The sequence below is a fragment of the Oryzias latipes genome, chromosome 5 (assembly GCF_053564925.1).
Source record: "Oryzias latipes strain Hd-rR chromosome 5, Olatipes_Hd-rR_3.1".
NCBI classification, from domain to species: domain Eukaryota; kingdom Metazoa; phylum Chordata; class Actinopteri; order Beloniformes; family Adrianichthyidae; genus Oryzias; species Oryzias latipes.
The window spans coordinates 5,862,304-5,889,100 of record NC_136241.1 but is presented as its reverse complement, the minus strand read 5'-3'; the positions used below and the strand labels follow the sequence as shown (position 1 = coordinate 5,889,100).

Below are 26,797 nucleotides of genomic sequence, written 5' to 3'. Positions count from 1 at the left end.
TTCTCGTTCCCGCCTATTTCAACGCAGAATGATGACGTTTGTTGCGTATCGATGACGTACGATTCGGATTTAGGTGGCCTGGCCGGTCAGACGGCGGTCGCATTTGAAAAGATCGGATACGTTTCGGATTCAGGACGGCAAACCCAAGTGGCCTGGGTCGCAATTGAAAAGATCGGATCTGTGTCATTCAGACTGTCATGAAAAGATCGGAATTGGGTCGCATAGGTGCAAAAAAATCGGAATTGGGTCGTTTCAGCCTGCAGTGTGAACGTAGCCAAAGCTGCCATCAAACAGCTGCTGATTGGTCCAGATTCTAACCAATAAAATTGCCATATTTATCGAATATGGTGTCTGCTACCGAGGCTCAGAAACCTAACCAGTTAACTTACCCTCAATTTTGTCTTTTAGGATGAAGACGTTTTCATTTATTTTATAGTTTTAACAATAATTCATACTTTCTTTCTTTTTTTGCATTGGTTAATTTTTATTAAGTAAGATTTGTGAATTTATGGCTGAGGATATCCTGAAACTGTAATGTTTATCTGCTGTGTAATGTTTATCTGTGTGTGATGATCTGTGAATCCTGCAGAGCCAATTACTGGTAAAAAGTTGGATTTACTTTAAGATCTGTTTGTTAAAACAAAACAATAAAAGATTTAAAGCACATACGTATTATTTTATGCTGCAGAAATGTTTGGGATTAGATGAACAGCAATAATAAGCAAAAGAATGATGGCTCATCAAAGCAGACTCAATGTACACTGACCAAAAATATAAACGCAACACTTTTGTTATTGCTCCCATTTTTTATGGTATGAACTCAAAGATGTGAAACATTTTCCAGATACACAAAATAACCAGTTCTCTGAAATATTGTTCACAAATCTGTCTAAATCTGTGATAGTGAGCACTTCTCCTTTGCCAAGACAATCCATCCCACATTACAGGTGTGCCATCTCAAGATGCTGATTAGACAGCATGATTATTGCACAGGTGTGCCTTAGACTGGCCACAAGAAAAGGCCACTCTCAAATCTTCAGTTTTGTTTTATTGAGGGAGTCAGGGGAATCAGACAACCAGTCAGTATCTGGTGTGACCACCATTTGCCTCATGAAGTGCGACACATCTCCTTCACATAGAGTTGATCAGGTTGTCTATTGTGGTCTGTGGAATGTTGGTCCACTCTTCTTCAATGGTTGTGCGAAGTTGCTGGATATTGGCAGGAACTGTAACACGCTGTCGTATACGCCGATCCAGAGCATCCCAAACATGCTCAATGGGTGACATGTCCGGTGAGTATGCTGGCCATGCAAGAACTGGGATGTTTTCAGCTTCCAAGAATTGTGTACAGATCCTTGCAACATGGGGCCGTCCATTATTATGCTGCAACATGAGGTGATGTTGTTGGATGTACGGCACAACAATGGGCCCCAGGATCTCGTCACGGTATCTCTGTGCATTCAAACTGCCATCAATGAAATGCACCTGTGTTTTACGCCCATAACATATGCCTGCCCATACCATAACCCCACCACCACCATGGGCTACTCGATCCACAACATTGACATCAGAAAACCGCTCACCCACATGACGCCACACACGCTGTCTGCCATCTGCCCTGAACAGTGTAAACCGGGATTCATCCGTGAAGAGAACACCTCTCCAACGTGCCAGACGCCATCGCATATGAGCATTTGCCCACTCAAGTCGGTTACGACGACGAACTGGAGTGAGGTCGAGACCTCGATGAGGACGACGAGCATGCAGATGAGCTTCCCTGAGACGCTTTCTGACAGTTTGTGCAGAAATTCTGTGGTTATGCAAACCGATTGTTTCAGCAGCTGTCAGAGTGGCTCGTCTCAGACGATCTTGGAGGTGGACATGCTGGATGTGGAGGTCTTGGGCTGGTGTGGTTAGACGTGGTCTGCGGTTGTGAGGCCGGTTGGATGTGCTGCCAAATTCTCGGAACCGCCTTTGGAGACGGCTTATGGTGGAGAAATGGACATTCAATTCCCTGGCAACAGCTCTGGTGGACTTTTCTGCTATCAGCATGCCACTTGCGCGCTCCCTCAAAACTTGCGACATCTGTGGCAATGTGCTGTGTGATACAACTGAAGATTTCAGAGTGGCCTTTTCTTGTGGCCAGTCTAAGGCACACCTGTCCATTAATCATGCTTTCTAACCAGCATCTTGATATGGCACACCTGCGAGGATGAATGGATTGTCATGGCAAAGGAGAAGTGCTTACTATCACAGATTTAGACAGATTTGTGAACAATATTTCAGAGAACTGGTTATTTTGTGTATGTGGAAAATGTTTCACATCTTTGAGTTCATACCATAAAAAATGGGAGCTATAACAAAAGTGTTGCATTTATATCTTTGGTCAGTGTATTTAGCAGAAGCCTTTTTAACATTTATGTTCATTTTCACAGTGTCACGTGTTTCAGAACTCGTGAGTGTTTGTCCAAAGTTAATCAAAATTGGTCATAAAAAAATATAATTTCTCTTAATATTTCAACATTTATTGATGAAAATAAAACAATAGTTCAGATACAAATCTTAAAAAGTTTATCTTCCGGCTGGACGGAGTCGGAGCTCTGACATTTTTTTTTTCTGCTGCAGAAATTTTAAACACATTGGTCACTACACTGACTTAAATAAATACAAAACCCTGTTTTATTTTAGCTGCTTTGCTGCTCCTTCTGGGTTTAACTCTGAGAGAAATGGGCCAGAATGGTTGAAAACGCCAGAATCCCGTTCAAACAGAACCAACGCAAAATCCAAAGTCCTTGTCTGCCTCCAAGCACCATCAATATGAGACAGAGACACCTGATTGGTTAGAATCTGGACCAATCAGCAGCTGTTTGATGGCAGCTTTGTCATGTCAAACTGAAACTTAACTCAGCAAAATCAAAGATAGAAACAAAGTGAGATGACACACAACGCATGCAAAAACCTTTTGGCGGTGGCAATAGTGGCAGTTTTATCACGCTAAGTCGCGCTCAGAGTAGTCAGCAAAATCAAAGATAGGAAAAGTGCGATATTTGACACAACGCACGCAAAAACATGCATTTTGCAAACGCAAAAAACGTTTTTGAAAGCAAAAAGAATTTTGAAAGCTAAAAAAAAGTTTTTTAAAGCAAATAAAAATTGAAAGCAGAAAAAAATCTCAAAGCAGAATCAAAAATTATTGAAAAGCAAATATTTAATATTTTCACTTGCAACTTAGAACTTAGTTTTGTGTGCAACGTGGTGGCAGAAGTATCACTCCATATGCTTTGGCCTTGGCTTTTCAAAATTTCTCTGCTCCAGAAAGTCAAATGCAGTTTTAAAAAGAAGGCTGCGACATGTTGTCCTTGAGGGCTCAGCCACACTCACCTCTGGTATTCCTACTCCATCCCATTCATTCATTCATTCATTCATTCATTCATTCATTCATTCATTCATTCATCCATTTTCTATACCTATTTATTCCCGTTTGGGGTCATGGCGTTGCTGGGGCCTATCCCAGCTACTGTAAAGTAAAGGCAGGGTACACCCTGCACCAGAGGTGTCAAACTCCAGGGGTTGCTGTGAGTAGTGAGTGAGCAGCGGCTGTTTTTCTGTCTGACTGAGCACCGTGTTAATGAAGCATAACTAGGATGTGCAGCAATCACATCAAGACCTGCACCGATACGATGGACGAGTCGTGACCAGACCCTATGAAGACTCTTAAATATAAGCATATCTTAACCGTATGAGTCCTGCAGTTATGTAGAAAAGAACAATTTCAGACGAAGAACATAAAAGCATTTTTGCTGCATCTTCATCTGTCTGATCTGGTTTTGGATGTTGGCAGCTTGTTACATTAAATAGGATTCCATACCTGACCAAGAAGAATAAAGGAAAAAACAAGAGGACAGCATCCTTGAACACTTGTGTACTGATGTGTTGTTTCGGACAGCAAAGGAAATGTTTTTTCAAGGTGAAGAAAAGGATCTCATCCTGGCTGCTATTTAAATCCCAGAAGGACGATACTGTCAATTTAATGAGCTTCACATTGTGAAAAGTCAGAGTTTTTCAAGTTCACTGCAGCTATGATTTGTGCAACTTCTAAACAATTGACAAAATAATTATACTTATGGTGTAGATATTGTGATATGAAGAAATGGCGACTCTTTAAAGACCTCTGTGATGTGAACGACGCACAAGTGGAATCATGTCCACTTTGTTGCCTTAATGTAATAAAAAAAACACAGACAGTATTGTTAAAACATCAATCATGTTAACATCACTCAATACTTTTCTTATAAGGTTTAGCTGAGCTGTAAGTATTGTCTGTCGTTTCAAAGAAAAACAATCTTTGGAACTTAAGCATTTTTGGAGGTACTGTTTTTTAAGGAAACACTGCCACAGGACACTTACTGCTTTCATATAACCGATCATTTAAGTCCTGATTTATTTTTCTGTTAGTACAGAGCAAAACATTTCACAGACACATCTGTTAGATGTCTTAATTGTGGCTATTTCAATGGATATGCATCATATTGACATCAATGCCTAGAGGCCTATCAGACCTTTTAGCAGACGACTTTCACACAGCTAATCATGTCACGGTCCCAAAATATAAACCAGCTGCCATTTTTCTTGATAAATAGGGTAATTATATAACATATAAAATAATACAAAAGGTGCATTAATGGTGGTTTTGTGTTCTTTAGAGGACGTCTTTCAAACTGTCAAGAATGCACCAGAGGACAGTATTCGTAAAGATGCATACAACAAGATTTTCAGTAAAAAAAGAACAATCTGAATGTGTCTAAAAATGGGATTACTTTGGTGAAAGTGACTGTTCAGACTATACTTGTTCAAGCATATATACTGTGGTTAGCAGAGGTTACATGGGTAGAAGCTCAGCCTGGTTTCTAGTTTGATTCCAAAGGACGTGCAAGCATTCAAAGCTACTGGTCAGTCATCACACATTGAGCTGGGGCCCTATGATTTCACAGGCGTTTGACACTGGTGACCCAATTTCAAAAGGTAACCCCTGCACCCACAACCCATCTATGACGTATCAGCCAGGCTTCCCATCTGATCCAGATGCTTTCTGGACAAGAGAGGCCCTTCATCAGTCCCAGGACGACCAAAGGTGGTTTAACATGTCACAGCTTGAAGGTTTCTTCATCTTCATCTCTGCCATTAGTCACCTTCCTCGCTGCATTCTGCACAGTGTCCTGGAAGATGTCAAATGACCAATTTTCCGACCTCGCTTGAGATATAAAGATGTTTTTAAAAGAGATATGAAGGACTTCCAGATAGATCCTGCTACTTGGACTGCTACTGAAGCGACAGAGGGAGATGGGACACCACCTTAAAGAGAGGTATCAAAGTTGTTGTATCAGACAGATTCTAGAAATTCTACTATGGAAAAACGTTTAATTTATTTTGGAAAACCCTGAGTCTGGGGGATCTGCTTCATAGGTTGGGAAGACTTAGTCTAAAGTAGGTATGGATGACCAACGCAAAGGAGAAATGCTTTTATAAACAATACACTGTTTTTGTTTTTTAACAATGGAAATGTACAAGGAAGGAAGCCAACATTCTCTACACCATTCCGCCACCTGCTGGATGCGGGCATTCATTACAGGACACTTGTTCAAGCAGCTGCAGGGACTAACTGCGTCCACTAGGAGGCGCGCAACACCGACAGTTGTCTGCAGGCAAAGATGGCGGTGCGGAAGAAAGACGGCGGCCCGAATGTTAAATATTTCGAAGCATCTGACACCGTTTCTCAGTTTGATAATGTCCGCGTCTGGTTGGGAAAGAATTACAAAAAGGTACTGTGGGCTTGTTTTTGTGCGCATGCTCACAGAGTTCTCCTTTTCACCCTCAAATGTGGGCACTTACCCAGTGGGCAGAGGCAGTGACAAAGAGAGGAGGGAGGGTGCTGCTGCTGCTGCTGCTGCCGCTCAGCGTCCAGCTGTTTGGGATACAAAAGGATGCTGAGCAAACAGCTGCAGCACAAGCGCGCGCTTCAGGCGTTCTGCGGATACACGTGACTGCAGATAAACTGCCACAAAGGCAGCGCGCGACTCTTACTCGGTGGACGGATTTGTTTTCTATAAAGAAAATACATGACTTTAGCCTGCTAGCTGGCTAGTTAGCTGCTCGGCTAACGGTGAAGCAGCGCAGATCCAGATGTTGGCTCAGAGGCACGTCTGTCTTGAATAACAGCTGGCGGGCCTCAACTAGGAGCTCTGACTTGACGAAGACCTCTCAAGTACTAATCATGAAGTAGACTGTTATTATTATTATTATTTTTACAAATATTTGAATGATTGATGTTTTTAATTAGAGCTCTTTTTCATGGGTGAAAATAAAAGCACTGACATTTCCAGAGTTTACGTGAATGCGGCATATCAGCCATAGAACTATGTCTACCAGAAATGCTGTGTTTTAGTGTTTGGTGTATTCCTAACTTTGCGTTTTGTGTCCAGTACATCCAGGCTGAGCCTCCCACCAACAAGTCTCTGTCCAGCCTGGTGGTCCAGCTGCTGCAGTTCCAAGAGGAGGTGTTTGGCAGACATGTCAGCAACCCCCCACTCACCAAGCTGCCGGTATTTGCTTCTCAATACTCATCATCTTCCTCAATGTAATGATGCTTCACTTTTTGTCCTCTGTAACCTATTATTTGAAGCATTTTCCCTCTTTCTGCAGATGAAATGTTTTCTGGACTTTAAGTCTGGGGGGGCTCTGTGTCACATCCTGGCTGCAGCCTACAAGTTCAAAAGTGATCAAGGATGGTAGGGGCTTCTTTCTAGCGGATGTTTTGAGGATTAGACCTGTTAATCCAGTGAAGAATCAAAGGTCTCAACTGGATTTTGGCCGGGTTTGAGTTTCGTGTGTAACTCCAGTCTAATTTCCTGGTAGGCGCAGGTTTGACTTCCAGAATCCATCGAGGATGGACCGAAACGTTGAGATGTTTATGACGATTGAAAAATCTCTGGTGCAGGTGAGTTTGTTTCAGCAATCGTTCTTCATGAATAGTTACCTTCTACACAACTTGCAAAAGTGTTTATTTTCTAATATCTTCAAATCTCTAAATTATTATTATTATTATTAAAAACTGTCAATTATTTACCTTTTACAATTAGGTTTAATTTAGAATTAAGGATTTGATTCAGTTTGAATGAAACTATTTATGTGTATTTATATTCAGAAAAACGATCCACGTTTATTGTTTTTTATGCAAGTCTGAATTAATGATAAAAAAAACATTGAGAGATTTCATGTTTTTGTTTGGTGGCTTCAGAATTTTTGAATATTTGCAGAACCAGTTTGTTTATTCTTTAAAGTTCCACTCCAATGAAAATTGTGTTGTAGTTGTTTTTTTACATGTTCTTGTGGCATTTTTCTGATGATGGAGCACATAGATAAAGAAAATTGAGATTAAAATTGAATATTTCTTTACTCCAATATTTGTAAAATACAAAAAAAAAAAAAGCAGTTCGAAAAAGATCTTGTTTGTGACGTAGAAAATATGCTGGCTGGGTCAAAATCTTCCTGCTTTGCTCCATTCTGATGCATCCACCTGCAGACAAATAGACCCATGAACGTCTTTGTTCTCCTCGCCTGAGCTGGAATCTGGATCAAAACTGGATGGCTGGATAGCTCTGATGTTGCTCACCATTTTTGTTGCACTGATAATGTTAGGTTTGGCTATAAGGGGCTGAAAGCTAGCAGGAGAGAGTGTAAACAAAGGGATGATGGGAAGTAGAGGCAGGCTTACTCCCTACAACTCAGATGTAAATTTTTAATGAACTCCTGCCGCTCTGCTGAAACTATGTCCTAAAAAAATGACACTTGTTTTTAGATTTTGGCCAAAAGGTGCATCATCATAATTAGAAGACCGCTGGGAACGCTTTGAAAATACATCAGAAGATGATCGGAGCAGGATTTTAATGACAAAATCTTTGTGATGTGACTTTCGTTGTCCAACCCAAGGACTTCAGGGCTCGTGCAGTGTCTTTATTTGCAGAAGCAGAGATGTTATGCTGAGAGGAAAACAGCATTTACATTGTAATGGTCATGTGTTTTTTAAATGTACTCCTTCCAGAACCACTGTCTGTCACGACCAGTCATCTACCTGAGCTCTGACATCGATCCAAAGCTGCTGGGGAAACTGAAAGACATCATCAAAAGGCATCAGGTGTGTTTGTCATGTGAATGTTATGCCATACACCTCAAGTAGGTGTTGCTTCATTTTTAGGGCTCCTATGGGTTTAAACCTGTGAATACATATGATTTACACTCTTTTCCTGATTTGCAGGGCTCAGTGGCGGAGGACAAATCAAACAGCTCCCATATTGTGGTTCCCATCCCTGCCAGTCTAGAAGAAGGTGAGGACTTGGAACTGGACTGCTGGATGGATGTTTCTTCTTCAACATGCTATTCTAACTCCAACCCCTTTTTTATCTTTCAGAGGAATGGGTGCGTCCTGTGATGAAGAGAGATAAACAAGTTCTCCTCCACTGGGGATATTTTCCAGACAGGTTGGGTTTTTTGTTGATGCTCGTGAGCCGGTACCTCCATGAAATGCACCTGAAAACTCCTTCTGTTACATTTGAAGTTAATCTGAGTCCATGACTGGAGCCGTTACCTGCATAAACACTAAAGTATCACGTCTAACTAAGCTCTGCACTGATCTCATTTGGTAATAATTGCAGTGTGTCTTAAACAGAAAGTGATTATCACATTGTGTATCTTACTTAACATTTCTGGACAACAAAGGAAACAGTCTACCTGTGTTTTTCTCCAAACGGCGTGATTGGATTGGAATTTTCTTCCTCCCACTGTGCAGTTATGACACCTGGATTCCAGCCAGTGAAATCGAGGCTGCAGTGGAGGATCCTCCAACTCCAGAGAAGCCCAGGAAGGTATTTTTTTTTATCTTTCTTTGAGTTCTTCATCTCATTTTTTAACATGTTAATAAATAATCTTGATTTGTGCTAAAAGGTGAAGTGTTTTTAGAAATGTAATCATCTTAAAACGATCATGGTGTTCACGTTACATCAGCATGCAGGCAGAGAGGTGTTCAGTCAGAAACCAGCTGTGCCAGCTCTCCTACTTCAGCAGCTGAGTTTGGTCAGTAATGTTCATCATAGCTTCACTTCAACTGTGAGAGACAGAATGGAAAAAAAACCTAAAAGAATCCAAGAAACCACATGATTTGATCTATAGTGAAATATTAGGTAAATTCCCCTGTAAAATACATATTTATCTCATACAAGCAAACAGCAATTCTGTTCTTCGCAGACTTGTTACTTCCTCTTTAAGAAGCTCTTCTGTCCTACGCTGGCTACCTGTATTAAGGGCTCCTGTTTGAACTGGTTATCTGTAGAAAAGACATTTGTCCACAACCTCCAAACTCTACTATGGCCAAGACCAAACGGCTGTTAAAGGACACAAGAAACTAAATTGTAGATCTCCACCAGGCTGGGACAGCTCAGTGTGAAGACATCAACTGTAGGAGCAATAATTAGAAGATGGAAGACATGTACTGAGAATCTCCCTCCATCTGGGGCTCCATGTAAGATCCCACCCCATAGGATCAAATCATCACAAGAATTGTGAGCAGAAATCCCAGAACCACTTGGGGGACTTAATAAAAGATCTGCAGAGAGCTGGGACCAAAGTAACAAAGGCTACCATCAGTAACACACGCCGCCGCCAGGGACTCAAACCCTGCAGGGCCAGACGTGTCCCCCTGCTAAAGCTGGTACATGTGCAGGCCCGTCTAAAGTTTGCTAGAGCATAGGGACAAGTACAAGTGATCCGTGTAAAGCAATAAGGAATGGATCTAGACACACGGGCCACTTCAATAGCAACAGCTGTTCAACAGCTTGTTAACGCAACTTTCTAATCAGCCAATCACATGGCAGCAACTCATGTGTAGACATGGTTCAGACGATCTGCTGCAGTTCAAACCAGCATCAGAATGGAGAAGAAAGGTGATTGAAATGACTTTGAACGTGGCATGGTTGTTGGTGCCAGACGGGCTGGTCTGAGGATTTAAGAAACTGCTGATCTGCTGGGATTTTCACCCACAACCATCTCTGGGGTTTACAGACAATGGTCCAAAAAAGAGGAAAATGTCCAGTGACCAGTGTTAGACAACAGAAGATTGTAAAACCGTTGTGTGGTCTGATGAGTCTCCATTTCTGCTGCCACATTGGGATGGTCGGGTCAGAATTTGGCATCAACAACATGAAAGCATGGATCCATCCTGCCTTCTATCAACGCGTCAGGGTGGTGGGGGTGTCATGGTGTGGGGGATATTTTCTTGGCACACTTTGCGTACCTTAGTACCAACTGAGCATGGTTCCAACACCACAGCCTACCTGAGTATTGTTGCTGACCATGTCCATGCCTTTATGACCACAGAGAACCATCTTCAGATGCTACTTCCAGCAGGATAAGGCAGCTTGTCATAAAGCTGGAATCATCAGACTGGTTTCTAGAACATGATAGTGAGTTCTCTGGACTCAAACGGCCTCCACACTCACCAGAACCCATTAGAGAACTTTTGGGATGTGGTGGAACGGAACAGGAGATCTGCATCATGGATGTTCAGCCAACAAATCTGCAGCAACTGATGCTGTCATGTCAACATGGACCAAACTCTCTGAGGAATGTTTCCAGAACCTTGTTGAATCTATGCCACCAAAGGTTAAGGTAGTTCTGAGGGCAAAAGGGGGTCCAACCAGGTACCAGCAAGGTTTATCTAATAAAGTGGCCGGTGAGTGTAAATATGGAGAGATTCAAAGTGAAGTTCTCCTTCAATCAGTGAAAACATTGAGGATGAAACTTGGCTGGATCTTCCAGCATGGCAGTGATCCCAAACACATCACCAGTGTGCCTACAGAAAAATGCATTTTAAGGTTCTGAAATGTTGTTGCCAGTCTCCACATCTAGAAAATCCAGCAACAACCCCAAAAGGTCACAGGTTTAGAGGAGATGTGCATGGAGGAACGGGCCTAAACAGCAGCTACAGTGTGGGAAAACTTTTTCAAGACTTGCAGAAGATGTTTGACTTCTGTCAATGCTAACAAAGTAATGCCATGAACTTTAGTAACTGACCAAATACTTATTTTCCACAATAATTGACTCTCTAAACAACAGACAATGTGATTTTCTGGATTGTTTTTTCTCATTTAGTTTAAAATATGATGAAAATACAGACTTGTGTCATGTTTTAAGTGCAAAAACGTAAATAAGTACACTGTGGAGGAAAACTTGTGACTGACTGCAGAACCAGTTTCGTACTTTTGTTGTCTAATTTTACTTATCTTATTTCTTTTTAAAATTTTGCCCTTCCTATATTTACCCTGACTTGAGAGATACCAAAGAAAAATTCTGATGTTCTGTATGTGCAAACGGCAGTAAAACCTTGACTTGACTGTAAGTCCATGCAGAACTCTTGTGACTTGTTTGGACTAAAATTAAGATTAAAGATTGTGTTTTTCTTTTAGAATTAGTAGAAGTGATGTTGTGTTATCATCCTTTTTTCTTGTATTTTTCACTCTTTACATTTCTATCCTTTTTTAATTTTTTGAGCTAAGAGTCAAAACAGTTGGAAAAAGAAAAAATCAAAGTCCACTCTGCATCTTGACTGAATAATGCACTTAAAAGGTGCGACTACTATTCAATTTTACAATCAGTGGGAGTCATTTCTGCCAGAATCAATGGCAGAAGTGAAGTGAATTTCGTGTTCTTTGCCAGACCAATTCAATTGAGGAGTTTACGTAAAGGTTTTAGTGGTTGCATTGCCTTCAGATGCATGCTAACAAGACATCAATGTCCTGTTTGTCAGGTCCATGCAAAGTGGATTTTAGATTTGGACCAGTACAACGAGTGGATGAACGAGGAGGACTATGAGGTTGGAGAGGGCTGTCCTAAGAGGAAGAGGATCTCTGCCAAGACCCTGACGGATGAGGTGACCACACCTGATGAGCGGAGAGACAAGAAACCGAGCAGTGCCAAGAAGCGAAAACGCTCCCCATCGCCTTCCCCCACCCCTCCACCCCAGGAGAGCAAAAAGAAGAACACCAAAAAAGGGTATGCAGACATCTCCGGATGCATGAAGCCATTGCCTCTGAAATTAGGATGCAGAACAAGGAAGGATGTTGACAGAAAAATGCATTTGATAAAGCTGATCCTGTCTTAAGCCCTCTTCTCATTCAGCGTCCGAAACCCTTCTCCAGTCCCGACACACACTGCAGGGTTTAGCCGTGCTATAATATAGATCAAAATAACCTTCTGTCCTTCATGTATGTGCTGATAGACCAACAACCCCATACACCAAGTCTAAACGAGGCCAGAGAGAGGAGGAACAGGAGGATCTGTCCAAGGACCTGGATGAAACGTCACCTGTTCCACCGTCTGAAGATGGGAATGCAGCAAAGACAAGTATGCACATTTACATCCCTGTTCACTTTAGATAAGATGGAACTGTGAAAACACACCTTATTGTTCACTCTGACAACCGTTCACTCAGTCACTGTTGGTGAAACATGAACAAAGGGAGGATTGTCACCTTGGTAGCTTTCACTTAAAGGCGAATAAATCCTAACCTTGTGTTTGTGGGACAGTTGGTAAAGCTGACAGAACTTGACTGCACGGATGTTCCTGTTGAAGGGGCTGGTGATTTCTTTGAAGAAGCCCTGGAGTTGGACCTATTTACTTAGTGAAAACCTTCTGTTTCTGTGCAGATAATACCAAGAAAGACTCAGATTCCACTCCAGTCAAGGGAGGAACTGACATGGGTGAGTCTAGTAAAGGGGGCAGACGCATTCGTCTGGCAACTGCGTGGGGTGTTGAGAAAAATATATTCTATTTGTTGATGTATCGCAACAATTCATTTGACGATACTTGTATTGATTTAAAATACTGTCAAGAGGATTTTTATTTAGTTGTTTATGAGCGTCCATCAGCGTCTGACTCCTTTTCCTCTTAGGCCCCCGACCGCTAGTTGGCAGCACCGCCCACTGAGCCTCTTTGAGCAGCTCTATAATGCACCAAAACAGATCTCGTGAGAATTAGCTTAAGTTAAATGTTCAGGTTTTGTTGTTATGAGACCTGAATTTTTAATTTCTTAAAATAAAAATGAAAAATTGGTGTATATTTATTCATATCTAAGGGGAATCTGACTGGAAATATGGGATTGGGCAACTATACATTAGGACTTAAACACTGTCCATATAACCTAACCTGACAGAATCAAATGTAAAAGGATTTATGCTAGAGTAACAAGCACACATATGTTTCTATGCAACTGTAATTGTCGCTTTAAAAAGTTATAATAAATAAATAATGAGTTATTTAACATTAAGGAGTAGTTACATTTATTTATCAGTACATTTAGTTACATGTCTAAGTTATATCTGGCCCTTTGAGGACAGCCACTATGCTGATGTGGCCCTCAGTGAAAATGACTTTGACACCCCTGCTGTAGCCAATACACACCCCTTGGAACTGTTTTATTATTACTAGCTGTTCTTCTGTTGAATTGATTTGATTTATTGATTGATTTCAAGCATTGTAGTCAAAGCAATAAAGAATTTGCACATATTTTTTAAACTCATTACAGAAATTTTGAAATGCATAGATTAAAAAGACAGAAAATAAAACAAAACAAAACAAAACAAAAATGTCACTTAAATCACATTTGCTTAATTAAATACAGTGATCATTAACTAAAGTATAAGTATAGCTTGATTTATTGCTGGAAAAGCAGCGGGAATAAGCAAACCTATATAATCCCACCCCTACTGAGTTAATTCATTTTACAGTTTTTGTAATCCGGTTCTGATCCGATAGAGTCTTTTCAAGTAACAAAATGATTGATTATCTTCAGAAAACATTCATTTATTTATATCAGTAAACAGTATCGGTAACCAATATGTGATAACCATTGATTATTATTAGAACACATGATGACATTAAACCATTAATTATTGCTGCACATTGCAGATCAAGTAAACAAAATCAATAGTTATTGATTGTAATTTAAACGTTTCATTAATCATTATTACACATTACAATGTAAAACTCAGTGGTTGTAATTAAAAGAGCTTTGATTATTTCACCACAATCAAGTTCACACATGTATTTAGAATTATTCAAACAGCTGTTGATCCTTAAATCTTCTTATTTTCATATTGTGAAATCAGAGTTTCTTCATACCTTTTCTTGAATATTTGGATATTTGAACATTTTTTGAGCTCATTACTTAACTTGTTCCAAAGTTTGTTGCCACACACAGAAACTTTTCTTTGTGGTTCTTATCAGTTTGATCTTGACGTTCCTACATCCTCTCAGTTTGTAGCCTTGTAGCCTCCTTCATTTTCTAAGAACTGTTTCTGGATGTTGAATGGTAACGATTTCCCACTGACTCTGAATTAAGCAGATGAGCAAGAGGACGAGTCCATGGAAACCACAGGGAAGGTATTGTCACCTCCAGCAGCGGCGCTTTTAAAACATGGACGCAAACATTCAGAAAAGACGTGTTTGTTTGAGCTCGGGTGTTCTTGTTCCAACAGGAAGAGGAGGAAGGCTCTCCGAGTGTGAAGGGGGAGCCAGTGAAGAGTTCAGATCTTCACGAGGACAACGTGACTGAACAAACGCACCACATCATCATACCAAGCTATGCTGCCTGGTTTGACTACAACAGGTACAAATGACCCTTTTCAACTTATTTAGCAGGAGTTGATCTTCAGGATCATATTCAGTATACAATGTTGCAACAGTTGAGCGTTACAATAGTGACATGAACTCAAAGCTCTTCATAAACTCTGTGATGCAGTGTTCATGCCATCGAGCGCAGAGCCCTTCCTGAGTTTTTCAATGGGAAGAACAAATCCAAAACTCCTGAGATGTAAGTCCTGCATAGATACTGTTCCTTAAAGAAAGTAACAGATTACTATATTTCTTCACCTTTGTTGTATTGATGCACTGTGTCGTTTTGGATGATCTCCGTTTTCTTCCTCTGTCTCGTTCTGTCAGTTATCTGGCGTACAGAAACTTCATGATTGACACCTACAGACTAAACCCTCAGGAGTATCTGACCTCCACCGCCTGCCGTAGGAACTTGGCGGGAGATGTGTGCGCCATCATGAGGTAAGTGGAGCATCTGTTTACATCTCCTCTCACATCTAGCAGCTAACAGGCTGTCAGTACTTCTTTGTTTGTTTGCTCTACAGAGTCCATGCCTTTTTGGAACAATGGGGGCTGATCAACTACCAAGTGGACTCTGAAAGTCGGCCCACACCGATGGGACCCCCACCCACCTCTCACTTCCATGTCCTGGCGGACACCCCATCCAGTTTAGTTCCACTGCAGCCCAAGACCTCCCAGGTGTGTGTATCCTCAGACATTCTCATGCAAATGAAACCTGACCCCGATTGACCTTTTTCCTTCCGTCCCGGTTTTCCTGCAGACTCCTGCCCCCCAGCCAATTATGTCTTTTCCTGATAAAATGAAGGAGAAGCCAACAGACCTGCAGAACTTTGGGCTGCGGACTGACATGTACAGCAAGAAAACTTGCTCTGTGAAGGTAACAAACCAGCTACAACAATCCCTGCACTGTTAATCAGTTTAATTTATCATTATGAATCAATTTTGACAACAAATGTTTGTGTGAAGAGCAAGAGTGCAGCGAGTTCCATGAGGGAGTGGACAGAACAAGAAACGCTACTACTCCTTGAGGTAAAACATGTCTCACGTTCATTGTTGTGGCTGTGATTTCCTGTTTTTTCCTGCTAAAACTGTGAGACATTGTGTTATGACTCTTTACTAGTAGGACAGCTGAGATGGCGCTAAATCACGTCCTCCTTTCTGTCAGGGTTTGGAGATGTACAAGGATGACTGGAACAAAGTGTCTGAACACGTGGGCAGCCGTACACAGGACGAGTGCATTCTGCACTTCCTGCGGCTGCCCATTGAAGATCCATACTTGGAGGACAGCTCCTCATCGATGGGCCCTCTGGCCTATCAGCCGGTACCCTTCAGCCAAGCAGGAAACCCCGTCATGAGCACTGTGGCCTTCCTCGCCTCTGTTGTTGACCCACGTGTGGCGTCCGCTGCGGCCAAGTCGGCTCTCGGTGACGCATTGATTCTACATGCACTGGTGATGCTTGACTAACGTTCTCCACATTTACAAGCATGAACTTCCTCCCTTTCAGAGGAATTCTCTCGGATGAAGGAGGAAGTTCCTGCTGCGCTTGTTGAGGCCCACGTACGGCGGGTGGAGGAAGCGGCGAGGGTCAGTGGCCGACAGGATCCGCTCTATGGTTTGGAAGGTAGCGGCATCGCAGGAACTGGCTTGGAGGAAGGAGAGCGTCCTGGTAGGTTTGAATCCACTGCATTCAAACTGCACAACACAGAAACCCTACGAGTGCAGCGACATTTAACTGCTGGACTTGTCTTCCCCTCAGAGGAAAGCAACGATGAAAGCAAAAATGACAACCAGTCAAATGAAGAGAAGAAAGAGGCCAAAGTATGTTGCATAGTTTAAAGTGGTGGAATTCAATTTGGGTAGGCATGTCTTAATCTGGGTTGGTTCACAACACAGGACAGCAAAGAAGGAACGATGGTGGAAGAGGAGAAGCATACAGAGAATGAGAAGAAGGAAGAAGAGAAAGGAAGAGAGGCTGAAGGAGACAGGGAAGGAGACAAGACAGAGGCGGAAATAGGTGTGAAACGATTTCTTCATGGACGGAGAAAACTGAGTTTTTCTCCAAGTTGAAAGATAAAAACCATTTTTTTTTCTTCCAGGCAATGAGGAGAAGGAAAAAGACAGAAAAGAGGAAACAGAAGAGGGACAAAGAGAAGGAGAGAGTGATGGAGAAAGAAAGGCGAAAGTGGAACGGGATGTAGGAGAAGGAAACCTGGCGACTGCTGCCGCCTCTGCTTTAGCAGCTGCTGCTGTCAAAGCCAAGGTGAAGTGAACTTCATTTCATCGCCTTCAGCCACTTCTACAACATCTGATTCTTAATCACCTATTTTCCAGCATTTAGCCGCAGTGGAAGAGAGGAAGATCAAATCCTTGGTGGCTCTGCTGGTGGAGACCCAAATGAAGAAGCTTGAGATTAAACTACGACATTTTGAAGAACTGGAAACCATTATGGACAGAGAGAGGGAGGCTGTGAGTCAGACTGGCAGAAGATCAGATCACTGAAGAAGTCCCAGTCTTAGTGTGTTCTTCCTCTGTTTGCAGCTGGAGTACCAGCGGCAGCAGCTGCTCGCCGACCGCCAGTCCTTCCACATGGAGCAGCTGAAGTACGCAGAAATGAGAGCGCGTCAGCAGCACTTCCAGCAGATTCAGCACCAGCAGCACAGCCAAGCTGGGGGCCCCCACACCAACCAGGCTGCCCCGGGCCAGCCTCCACAAAACATTACTTCAAGTCAGCAAGCTTCCAGCACACCAGCACCGCAGGCAGCCCCTAGTCCTGCACCACCAGCATCTGCAGCCGCGGCCCCTGAGTCCCAACCACATCCAGGGGCCCACACCTCTCCGCCCTGCCCACCTGGTCAGGTCCCAGCCGCCCACTCCAGCACTACACCTGCACTCAACGGTGAGTTCAGAATGAAAGCAGTGACAGGACGCTCTGAGCCTTCAAAAAAAACTACAGTAATGTTTCCCATCATGCAACTGTCTGATGACATCATGATCCAGTTTTAATAGGAAAGGCCTCCTATTTTATGGTAAAGGCTAAATCATTATTTTATTATTAAAATGACAAGTACTGGGTTTGAGAACATTTCTACTCAAATGGAATCGATTTTTTTTATAATGTGCACCAGATCAATAATCTTTTTAGAAAATTTCTAGGTATTTTATGTTAAACTGTTCCTTCCTAGTAGTTTTTAATGTAGGACACCAACCTTTTCACTAACATTTAGTTGCACCTTTTCGGTTACAGTGACTAGTTTTTTTCAAAATCTAAAATTTTTTAAAAAGAAAATTTGACAAAGGATTCATTTAATTGAATTGCTTTAAATAAAAAATCAATTAACTCGATTGATTAGAACTGACATGGATGAACTGTGGTGACTTGTGTAAACAGTGAGCTGCTGAAAGGATTTTTAAACCAAAAAAGTCAAAAACCAGAGTATATATAAAAAATATATAAATATATTTTAACAATCTGCAAAGTCAAACGTGATGTGTCAGACCGAACACAGCCGGCTGAGCTACTACACTCAGGAGATGTTAACATGCAGTGTTAAAAAGATTTAAAAACATCAAAGTCCCAAAGCTTACTCATTCACACAGGTTTTTGCTTTTCGTTGCTTGGTACCAATGACTGTATCCAAGAACTGGACTCAGTCAGTGTTATGTCACTCACAGAAAATGGTTTACTTTCAATTACAATCAAATTAAGTTAATTTTGTCACCGTTCTTTTGGTATATGCACGTTGGCATGTTGGAACCAGATAATCTCAGTAAGCAGTGATTGGATGTTTCTATGGCAAACACTTTCACCATTCAGGATTGAACTTGTTGGAAGTCCACTTAAAGTGGGCGTGAAAGAATCTGTAAAGTAAACATTTCAAATGTTCAACAGAAGACTATATACTTAATTTGATGCAAGGCCACATAGTTATCTGATTGATCAATTAATAACTTGACTAACTCGAACTACGGAATAATATCATCAGGGCTCCAGACTAACTTTTTTCACTAGGAGCACAGTGGCCCCCAACTGAAAGTTTTAGGGGCACAACCAGAAAATTTAGGGGCGCATACCGTAAATCAACATGCTAACCAAATATATTAATTTCCACTGTATTACTAATAAATACTTTAATAATAGATGCAGAAATTACAATGTGCTGTTTCAAATTCAGTGTCACATTTTATTCTGCCCTTTTGAAGATGCAACAAGAAGGTAAACTGACAGCACCATCGCTGTCATGACGGTACAAATAAGTAAAGAAAACGGATGGAAATTTATCTTGGTGACACCAAATAGGTGCAGCCAAGATGCACAATAAGCATGTTTGAGATCACCCAGATGGACTCAACGCTGCACAGATCACCTGGTGTGTGACGTATATTTTTGTTTTTGCTCCAACATCACCTGTCAATCAAAACAAAAATATCACGAGAAAGGGGTGGGAGCAAGGCCCCAACCTGAGCGAACGCAGCTGGAAATTTAGTACTGCACTGACTGAAAGCTGCCCTGATGACTATAAAACAATGCATTATGGGACATGTGTCCTGATGGTTTTTGTAGTTCAGTGATCAATCAAAATAATTTAAAATACCAATTGATTAAAAAAAGGCTACATACATTACAAAACATTCAAATAAGTATAAAATATATAATAACACAGATCATACTAAGGGGGAGAGGAATATTAAAACTAAATTGAATGTTAAGGACAACTCAAATTTCCTGTTGTCCTTCATTCGCCTTCACCCCCCCCACCCACCCCCCACCCCCTGCCTGATCTCCCCAACGATCCAGGCGCGGCGCTGGTTCATCTCAAACACGTCTATCGTTGCATTTTTCCCACGTGTTTTCAGTGTGTCTAAGACTAATGTTGTTTTTGCTCGAGCGTGTTTAAAGTTCAAGCCCCGTTAGCTGTCACGCATGTAGGTGTGGGACATTTATTCTCCTCAGCTGACCCGACTCCCGCGGGAGCGGTGAGCTGCCCTAACAGCCGTGCATAAACCGTTTGTGGTCGGGGGTGACACGCCGCCGCACGCTTAACCAAAATCCTAAACCTGGAGGTGGAGGCGTTTCTGCACTGTTTAGAGATAATATTGCAACCCGCAGACTATCATTTGGTGTGTTTTCATCATTTGAGTATGTGTCCTTTAAGATTGAGTTAAAACAAACTCCTCCCTTACTCTGCATAGTTATGTACAAACCTCCTCAGCACAGCCAAAGTTTTATTGATGATTTCACTGAAATGCTCTCAGTTGTGTGCACAGACTTTGATGGTCTAGTCATTACAGGTGATTTTAATGTTCATGTTGATAATGTCAATGACAGAAATGCAAAAGAGCTCAATGCTGTCCTTGAAACCTTTAGTCTAATTCAGCATGTGAGTTGCCCCACCCACAGCAGAGGGCACACTCTGGACCTGCTCATCACAAGGGGGGTTACTATTTACAATGTCAGTGTGGTTGATGTCGCCCTCTCTGATCATTTCTGTGTATTCTTTGACCTGTCTGTTGCTCCCAAACCACCGCCTGGCCCTGCAGTTGTCCAAAGGAGACAAATAAATGAGAGCACTAGGGCACAGTTTGTAGAAATGATAAACCCTGAAAACGTCTCTGGTGCCAATGTTGATGAAATGCTGAATTCTGTTACTTCTAGCATCTTGAATGTTCTGGATGCCATTGCCCCTATGAAAGTTCAATTGAGAAAACATAGACAGAAAGCTCCCTGGAGGAATGATGATCTAGTCAGGGCACAGAAACAACAGTGCCGCAGAGCCGAGCGAAAGTGGCGCAAGTCAAAACTCCAGGTTCATTATGGAATATATAAGGCGGAGTTGTACGCTTATAACCAGATCTTATGCAGAACAAGGGAAAGGTACTTCTCTGAAATAATTGGAAGTTGCAGCAGCAACTCTCGTGTCCTGTTCACAACAGTTAACAGATTAACTAACCCTCCAACCCAGCTACCAATAGAATTGGTTTGTACACCTAAATGTAATGAGTTTGCTGTATTTTTCAATGACAAGGTTCAGGGCATTAAAAAAGCCATCAACTCCACAACACATATAACTATCGAACGGCCACCTACTCACTCTAAGCTGACTCACTTTATACCTGTCACTGACCAAACTGTCCAAGAGACCATCACCCGTCTGAGCTCGTCTACATGCTGCCTTGATGTGTTACCCACTAGATTTCTAAAGTCTGTCTTGAACAGTGTGTTGCCATCAATTACTCAAATAGTTAACATGTCTCTTCAATCTGGAATATTTCCAGAGGCATTAAAAACTGCAGTCATTAAACCTCTCCTGAAGAAAAACGGTCTTGATCCCACTGTACTGAATAATTACAGACCTATCTCTAATCTGCCATTTTTAGGAAAAGTCCTTGAAAAAGTTGTCTACCAACAGCTCACTGACTTTCTCTTATTAAACAATTCGTTTGATGTTTTCCAGTCAGGTTTTAGACCCCATCATAGCACAGAAACTGCTCTTATCAAGGTAACCAACGACATCCGCCTGAACACTGATGATGGCAAAGTCTCTGTCTTAATCCTGCTAGACCTGAGCGCTGCCTTTGATACTGTTGATCATGGGATCCTTTTGCACAGACTCCAAGACTGGGTTGGCATCTCTGGATCTGCCCTAAGTTGGCTCAAGTCTTATCTAGAAGACAGGAAATACTTTGTTGAAATTGGGAGTTGTGTCTCAGACTACATGGGCTTGAATTGTGGTGTGCCCCAGGGATCGATCCTGGGACCCCTTCTGTTCAACCTCTACATGCTGCCACTAGGGCAGTTAATACGCAGTAATAACATATCTTATCACAACTATGCAGATGATACTCAGATCTATGTGTCACTGACAACAGGTGAATATGGGCCGGTGGATTCTCTCAACCACTGCCTCCAACAGATCAGCGCGTGGATGCAGAACAACTTTCTCCAGCTAAACTCAGACAAGACCGAAGTTATTGTTTTTGGCCCACAGAAACAAAGAGAAATTGTCAGCAGCTACCTTCATTCTCTGTCTCTTAAACCCTCAAATCAAGTCAGAAATCTAGGGGTAATCATGGACTCTGACCTGAACTTTAACAGCCATATCAAGTCAGTAACATCAGCGGCATTTTACCACCTGAAAAACATTGCCAAAATCAAAAACATAATCTCAAAGCGAGACCTGGAGATACTTATTCATGCATTTGTCTCCAGTAGGTTAGACCACTGTAACGGCCTGCTCACCGGCCTGTCCAAACGAGCTGTAAAACAGCTACAGTACATCCAGAATGCTGCTGCTCGAGTCCTGACCAAAACCAGGAAGTATGATCACATTAGTCCTGTGCTCAGGTCTTTGCACTGGCTCCCTGTACCTCAAAGAATAGACTTCAAAGCAGCTCTGCTTGTGTACAAGTCTCTCCATGGCCACGCACCAAAGTACATCTCTGACATGTTAGTGCCATATGAACCATCTCGTACTCTGAGGACCTCAGGGACCGGCCTCCTGTTGATTCCCAGAGTCAGAACTAAACAAGGGGAATCAGCGTTTCAATATTCTGCAGCTAAAATCTGGAACAGCCTCCCTGAAGGCGTAAGACAGGCGTCTTCTGTGTTCATGTTCAAATCTAGACTTAAAACATTTCTGTTTAGCCGTGTATATGACTGAAAGGTCCTATCTGCACCTTTCTTTCCTTCCTTTCTTTTTAAATCTTTTTTTTTTTTTTCCTTTTCTTTTAAAGTAAATTTTATGTTGATTATTTCTATGATTTATTGTGATTTTAATGCATTTTTCTGTTTTGTGAAGCACCTTGAATTACTTTGTGTACGAATTGTGCTATACAAATAAACTTGCCTTGCCTTGCCTAAACCTTCCTCCGGGTCTGTGTGACCCAGAGAAAAGTTCAACACGGACTGCATGTATTTAGAAAATTACGAGCGAATAAATACGTTCTAAAGGAAAGTAAGGAACTCCTTCATGTGGTCCGGGGAGGGAGGGGGCTGGCAGGTTTCCTGCTTTCAAACCCTGTCATTGTCACGCCCCCAAGAGTCATTTACCCCACTGTGATTGGTTGGTCAGCTCCGCGCACGACAATGAAAAAGTGTCTTACATACAAACTGGCGGGCCGCATTAAAATTGAACTTTCATATTAAGGCGGGGGCCGCAAAATATCATCTTGGGGGCCGCGAGTTTGAGGCCCCTGCTGTACACTCTGGCCCTGGTACACGAGCCGCAGGTCGGAAGAACGAAATCAATAGTTCGTTTACTCATAGCTCAGACGCACATATCAGGTTGTGATGATATTTGTCTCCGTTTCCTTCCCACAGATGTTTACGCGCGCTCGAATATCTCTAGGCCCCTCCCCCTCCACGCATTTTAGCCACTTACAGTGGCTTTCCCTATTTTTCTCACACGCAGTGGCCGCCTCACAGTGAGGCATCACGCGAGTGTGTGCTCGCGTTTCATGAATATGTGCGCGAGTGTGTGTGTCTGCCTGCGTGCGTGTGCGCTCGCGTCTCATTGATTATTTCATTGATCATTGACGTGCCCCTTCCACATTTAATGTATAAAAAAATACGTAGGGAGGGGGAGGCAAATTTACTGTTAGCACATGTGCGACTGGATGTAAAATTTTGGTCGCAGTCTGGAGCCCTGATCATGAAAAAATGAAGATTATCAAGAACATGTTACATAAAAAAGGTATCAGATCAAGAATGGTTATTCTGACCAATAGAATGACTGAGTGACAGTTGGTAGTTTCTCTATAGAAGTCTATGGGATTTTGGCTTCTTGGAGCCAGCGGGTGCTTCCTGTGTGGAACGCCAGTGGGGAGGAGTCACTCAGACCAGTTCTAATATACAGACAATGCTTGGTTCCTTCTGATTTCTCTGTGACTGTGCTGTGTCCTTTAGGAACTAATATTCAATGTGAAGTGAGAACTGTGACAATATTGTTCATCCCAAATCGACTTTGCTATATCTAAGTAATTGACTGGACTGAGTGACTCCCCTGATCCTGGCGTTCCAAACAGGAAGTACTCGCTGGCTCCAAGAAACCAAAATCCCATAGACTTCTATAGAGAAACAAACAGCTGTTACTCAGGCGTTCTATTGGTAGGATTAACCATTCTTACTCTGACACCTTATTGAACATCTTCTTGATTTCAAAATTATTGTCTGTGGTTCAATTATTAAAGTTATATACTGGCCAATCAGATGCTTCAATAAAAGTACACATCCAACATTGAAAATGTTTGATTGACAGATTTAGTGTAGACTGGTGTGGTCGGGGCGTGGCCTTCCAACGAGCTCCATTCTGATTGCAGAGAGTGGTTGCCGTAGAAGTTGGATTTAAACCAACTCGGGCCAATCACTGCTTACTGACAATTTCTGGTTCCAACATAGCCATAGCTGAATCGCAAAAAAGTGAATTGACTTCATTTCGTTGGAACGAAAGCAAGCCGTTTTCTATGGATGATGTCACACTCACTCAGTCCAAGTTTCATATAGAGTCAATGTACCAGAGGGGGTGGGGGGAGCACTGAAGGCCACATTCCTGCATGTTTTCCAACACAGCTTGCTCTGGCATGGTCTAATTGCAGACACACCAGCCCTGAAGGCCTGGAATGGCCCCCTCCTGGTCTATGCTGAAGCTGTGCTGTACATTTCCACTTCTATAGGCTGATTCAACCGTGTGACGTCTGTGTTAAAATGACTCCCATGTGGAGAACATTTGTTAGATAAACCAAAATAGATGCATTCAAAGTCGCTTTGACTCAACACGTTGACGATAGACTGCAACAACTGTAATGTTTACAAGAGATGCATCTGTGACACAACTCTTACACAATTATTGGAGAATTCACAAAGAAGCTGGCATTAAAACAAAGGAACAAAAGTCAGCTCTAGATGGTCAGGATTCTTCTTTGAATTTTTCTGATTGGACGTTTCTTCTTTTTCAGAACCAAGTGCTCCTGTTCCTGGGGAGACACTTCACCCTCCAGCTCCGGTCCCCCCCCCACAGTGAGAATCTAAAGGACTGCCCCCACCTCAAAATCTGCCTGCAATCACCTGAGAGGAAGAAGTTCTCCATTGTGGAAGAGAAAGCATTTTACCTTTTCATTTGTGATGGCAGAAGGAAAAACACCAAACTTCTGTTTGCTGTTCTGGCAAAAGGAAGTTCTTTTCACGTAAATGTATTTGAAGGGTCATGCGAGCTCAGCTGGACGGCATCTTCAGTCGGAGGTTTTAGCTCACCGCCTGGGTTCTGGTGCACATAGATAGTCTTACTAACATGCCAGCATTCAAGGAGAAGAAAAGACTCATCTTTGGTTGTCAGTGTTTTTTATTTTTATTACATCATGACAGTTTTACATGTCATATCTTACTTAATATGTCCCCTTCCTGTGTAAAGTAGGTACGTATTCAGAAACAAAGCACTTTTACTGTTTGCAGAGGTCTCACTGACAGACTTGAAGTGTCCAGCAAAACAAACAGAAGCACTTATATCCTTCTTTTTGTCATTTTAAATACTTGTTTTTCTAGAGAAGCTTTTGGATCCCTAATTGGAAGTCTTTTGCTTTAATCTTGTTTTTGTCATGTGGACAAACGGTTATTGTACAGGGTCAAGCCTGGGGATTACATGTCTAATACCAATGAAAAAGTCTGGAATGATGGGAAAAAAAAAGGTTTTCATCAAAAAAAAGCAAGTTTGAGAGTAAAATTGGACTTGAGAACTTTAAATGGATTTGCTGTTACAAACAGACTTTCTGTTCCACCGTCAGGAAACCATGTGAAGGCTATGGCGTGAAACCATTCCTGGTGATCTTAGAATACAAACATTTTGGTGATAATGATGCTTCATGGTTTTGAATGCATTTGAAGCATTATGGATGTACTTTAGGGGGGGATCGTCTTTAAAAAAAATGACTGAAGAAAACGTCGGGGGATGATAGAGTTTGTGGTTATTAGCAATCATATGTACTACCTTTAGAACTGGATGCTGTGTTACCTTTTTATCCAAACTGTTTTCTAGTCATGCTATCGATCATTTATTCAGACAGTTCCATCATAAATGCTTGGACGGTGTAGGAGTTTGTGTTTCGTTTTTTATTGGAAGAAACGTTGATGCTGTCAAAAAAGGGAGCACCTTAAAATACAGCTGACAATGAAGAATTGTGTCCTTAATCCCTGCAACTATATTCTCACCTTTTATCCTTATGTCATTTTTTTTTATATATTTTTTTATTGCTTTTCCATTTTTTTTTTCTTTGATATGTCAACAATGTAATTGTAGAATATGACCTTTCTAGCCTGTATTTACCCTATCAAGATGTGTGTGATCTAGATGGTTCTGCTATCAGGGGCGTGACTGTGATCATGTGTGCACGTGAACGCATGCCATAAACTGAAACATGCTAACGATCGGTTTTCATTTAAGTGCCATGAGTCGTGTGTTTGCCATGTTTGAAGAATTAAAAAAAATAAGCAAGCGCACAGCTTGCCACATCAGTGTCATAAACGGTTCACCAGACGGTGAAACGTTGCCGTTAATGTTCGTTAAGACAGTATTGCAGTCCTCACAGCAGCTGTGAGCAGAAATGAACTTCTTTTATCCGTGTTATTACATTTACGTGGACTTTGTGATATGAAGTAAGTGTCTGTTCAGTTTTTGTATGTTTTTCCACTTTGCTGAAGGAGGCAGCGACTGCATTCAGATACAATAGAAGTCATTTTTTTCATTTGTAAATCATGACATTAGTGCTGAAAGTTACTCTTGCAGTTTGTACAACGAAAAGGTCAAAACAGGTTTTAACAAAATGTTTGAGGACAATAAAAATGTGAAGAGGGGTCACTGTGGAGTGTGTTTTTTCAGAGGTTCCTAATCATTCTGTTCTAACCAAATCACACAAAAAACAGCTTCATCTTTTCCTGAAAACATTGATTTTTAGACACCAATAAATCTGATTGCATTTTATTTTATGAGGTTATTTAAAGCAATACAAATAAATGCATACTACAATAAAAATGATAACATATATATATATACATATATATCAAACCCATTTCAGATATTAAATTGATTAGAA

At 41.7% G+C, this 26,797-nt stretch overlaps 1 protein-coding gene across 7 annotated transcripts; it reads left to right on the top strand.

Moving 5' to 3' along the window:
• The first annotated feature begins 5,660 nt into the window (after positions 1-5,660).
• On the top strand, positions 5,661-26,558 carry smarcc2 (SWI/SNF related BAF chromatin remodeling complex subunit C2). Of its 7 annotated transcripts, none has more exons than XM_078946882.1 (26): positions 5,661-5,819; positions 6,480-6,599; positions 6,700-6,785; positions 6,919-6,994; positions 8,099-8,191; positions 8,312-8,381; positions 8,465-8,534; positions 8,843-8,918; positions 11,855-12,099; positions 12,326-12,450; positions 12,753-12,806; positions 14,450-14,487; positions 14,583-14,713; positions 14,846-14,917; positions 15,046-15,159; positions 15,243-15,396; positions 15,479-15,595; positions 15,685-15,747; positions 15,884-16,142; positions 16,224-16,385; positions 16,476-16,537; positions 16,613-16,733; positions 16,816-16,979; positions 17,051-17,185; positions 17,258-17,615; positions 24,671-26,558. In XM_078946882.1, the coding sequence occupies exons 1-26, from the start codon at positions 5,709-5,711 to the stop codon at positions 24,733-24,735; spliced, it is 3,141 nt and encodes a 1,046-aa protein (XP_078803008.1). In that variant the 5' UTR covers positions 5,661-5,708; the 3' UTR covers positions 24,736-26,558. The 7 variants fall into 7 exon arrangements, with proteins under 7 accessions (XP_078803008.1, XP_023810513.1, XP_023810512.1 ...); XM_023954745.2 differs by having other exon boundaries at positions 14,447-14,487; XM_023954744.2 differs by having other exon boundaries at positions 6,913-6,994.
• Positions 26,559-26,797: the final 239 nt, after the last annotated feature.

Coding starts and splice junctions, on each gene's coding strand:
- smarcc2 (XM_023954742.2), top strand. CDS start 5,709: ATGGCGGTGCGGAAGAAAGACGGCGGCCCGAATGTTAAATATTTCGAA. Junction 6,995..8,098: donor TTGAAAAATCTCTGGTGCAG/GTGAGTTTGTTT, acceptor TACTCCTTCCAG/AACCACTGTCTGTCACGACC. Junction 15,596..15,684: donor AGAAAACTTGCTCTGTGAAG/GTAACAAACCAG, acceptor GTTTGTGTGAAG/AGCAAGAGTGCAGCGAGTTC.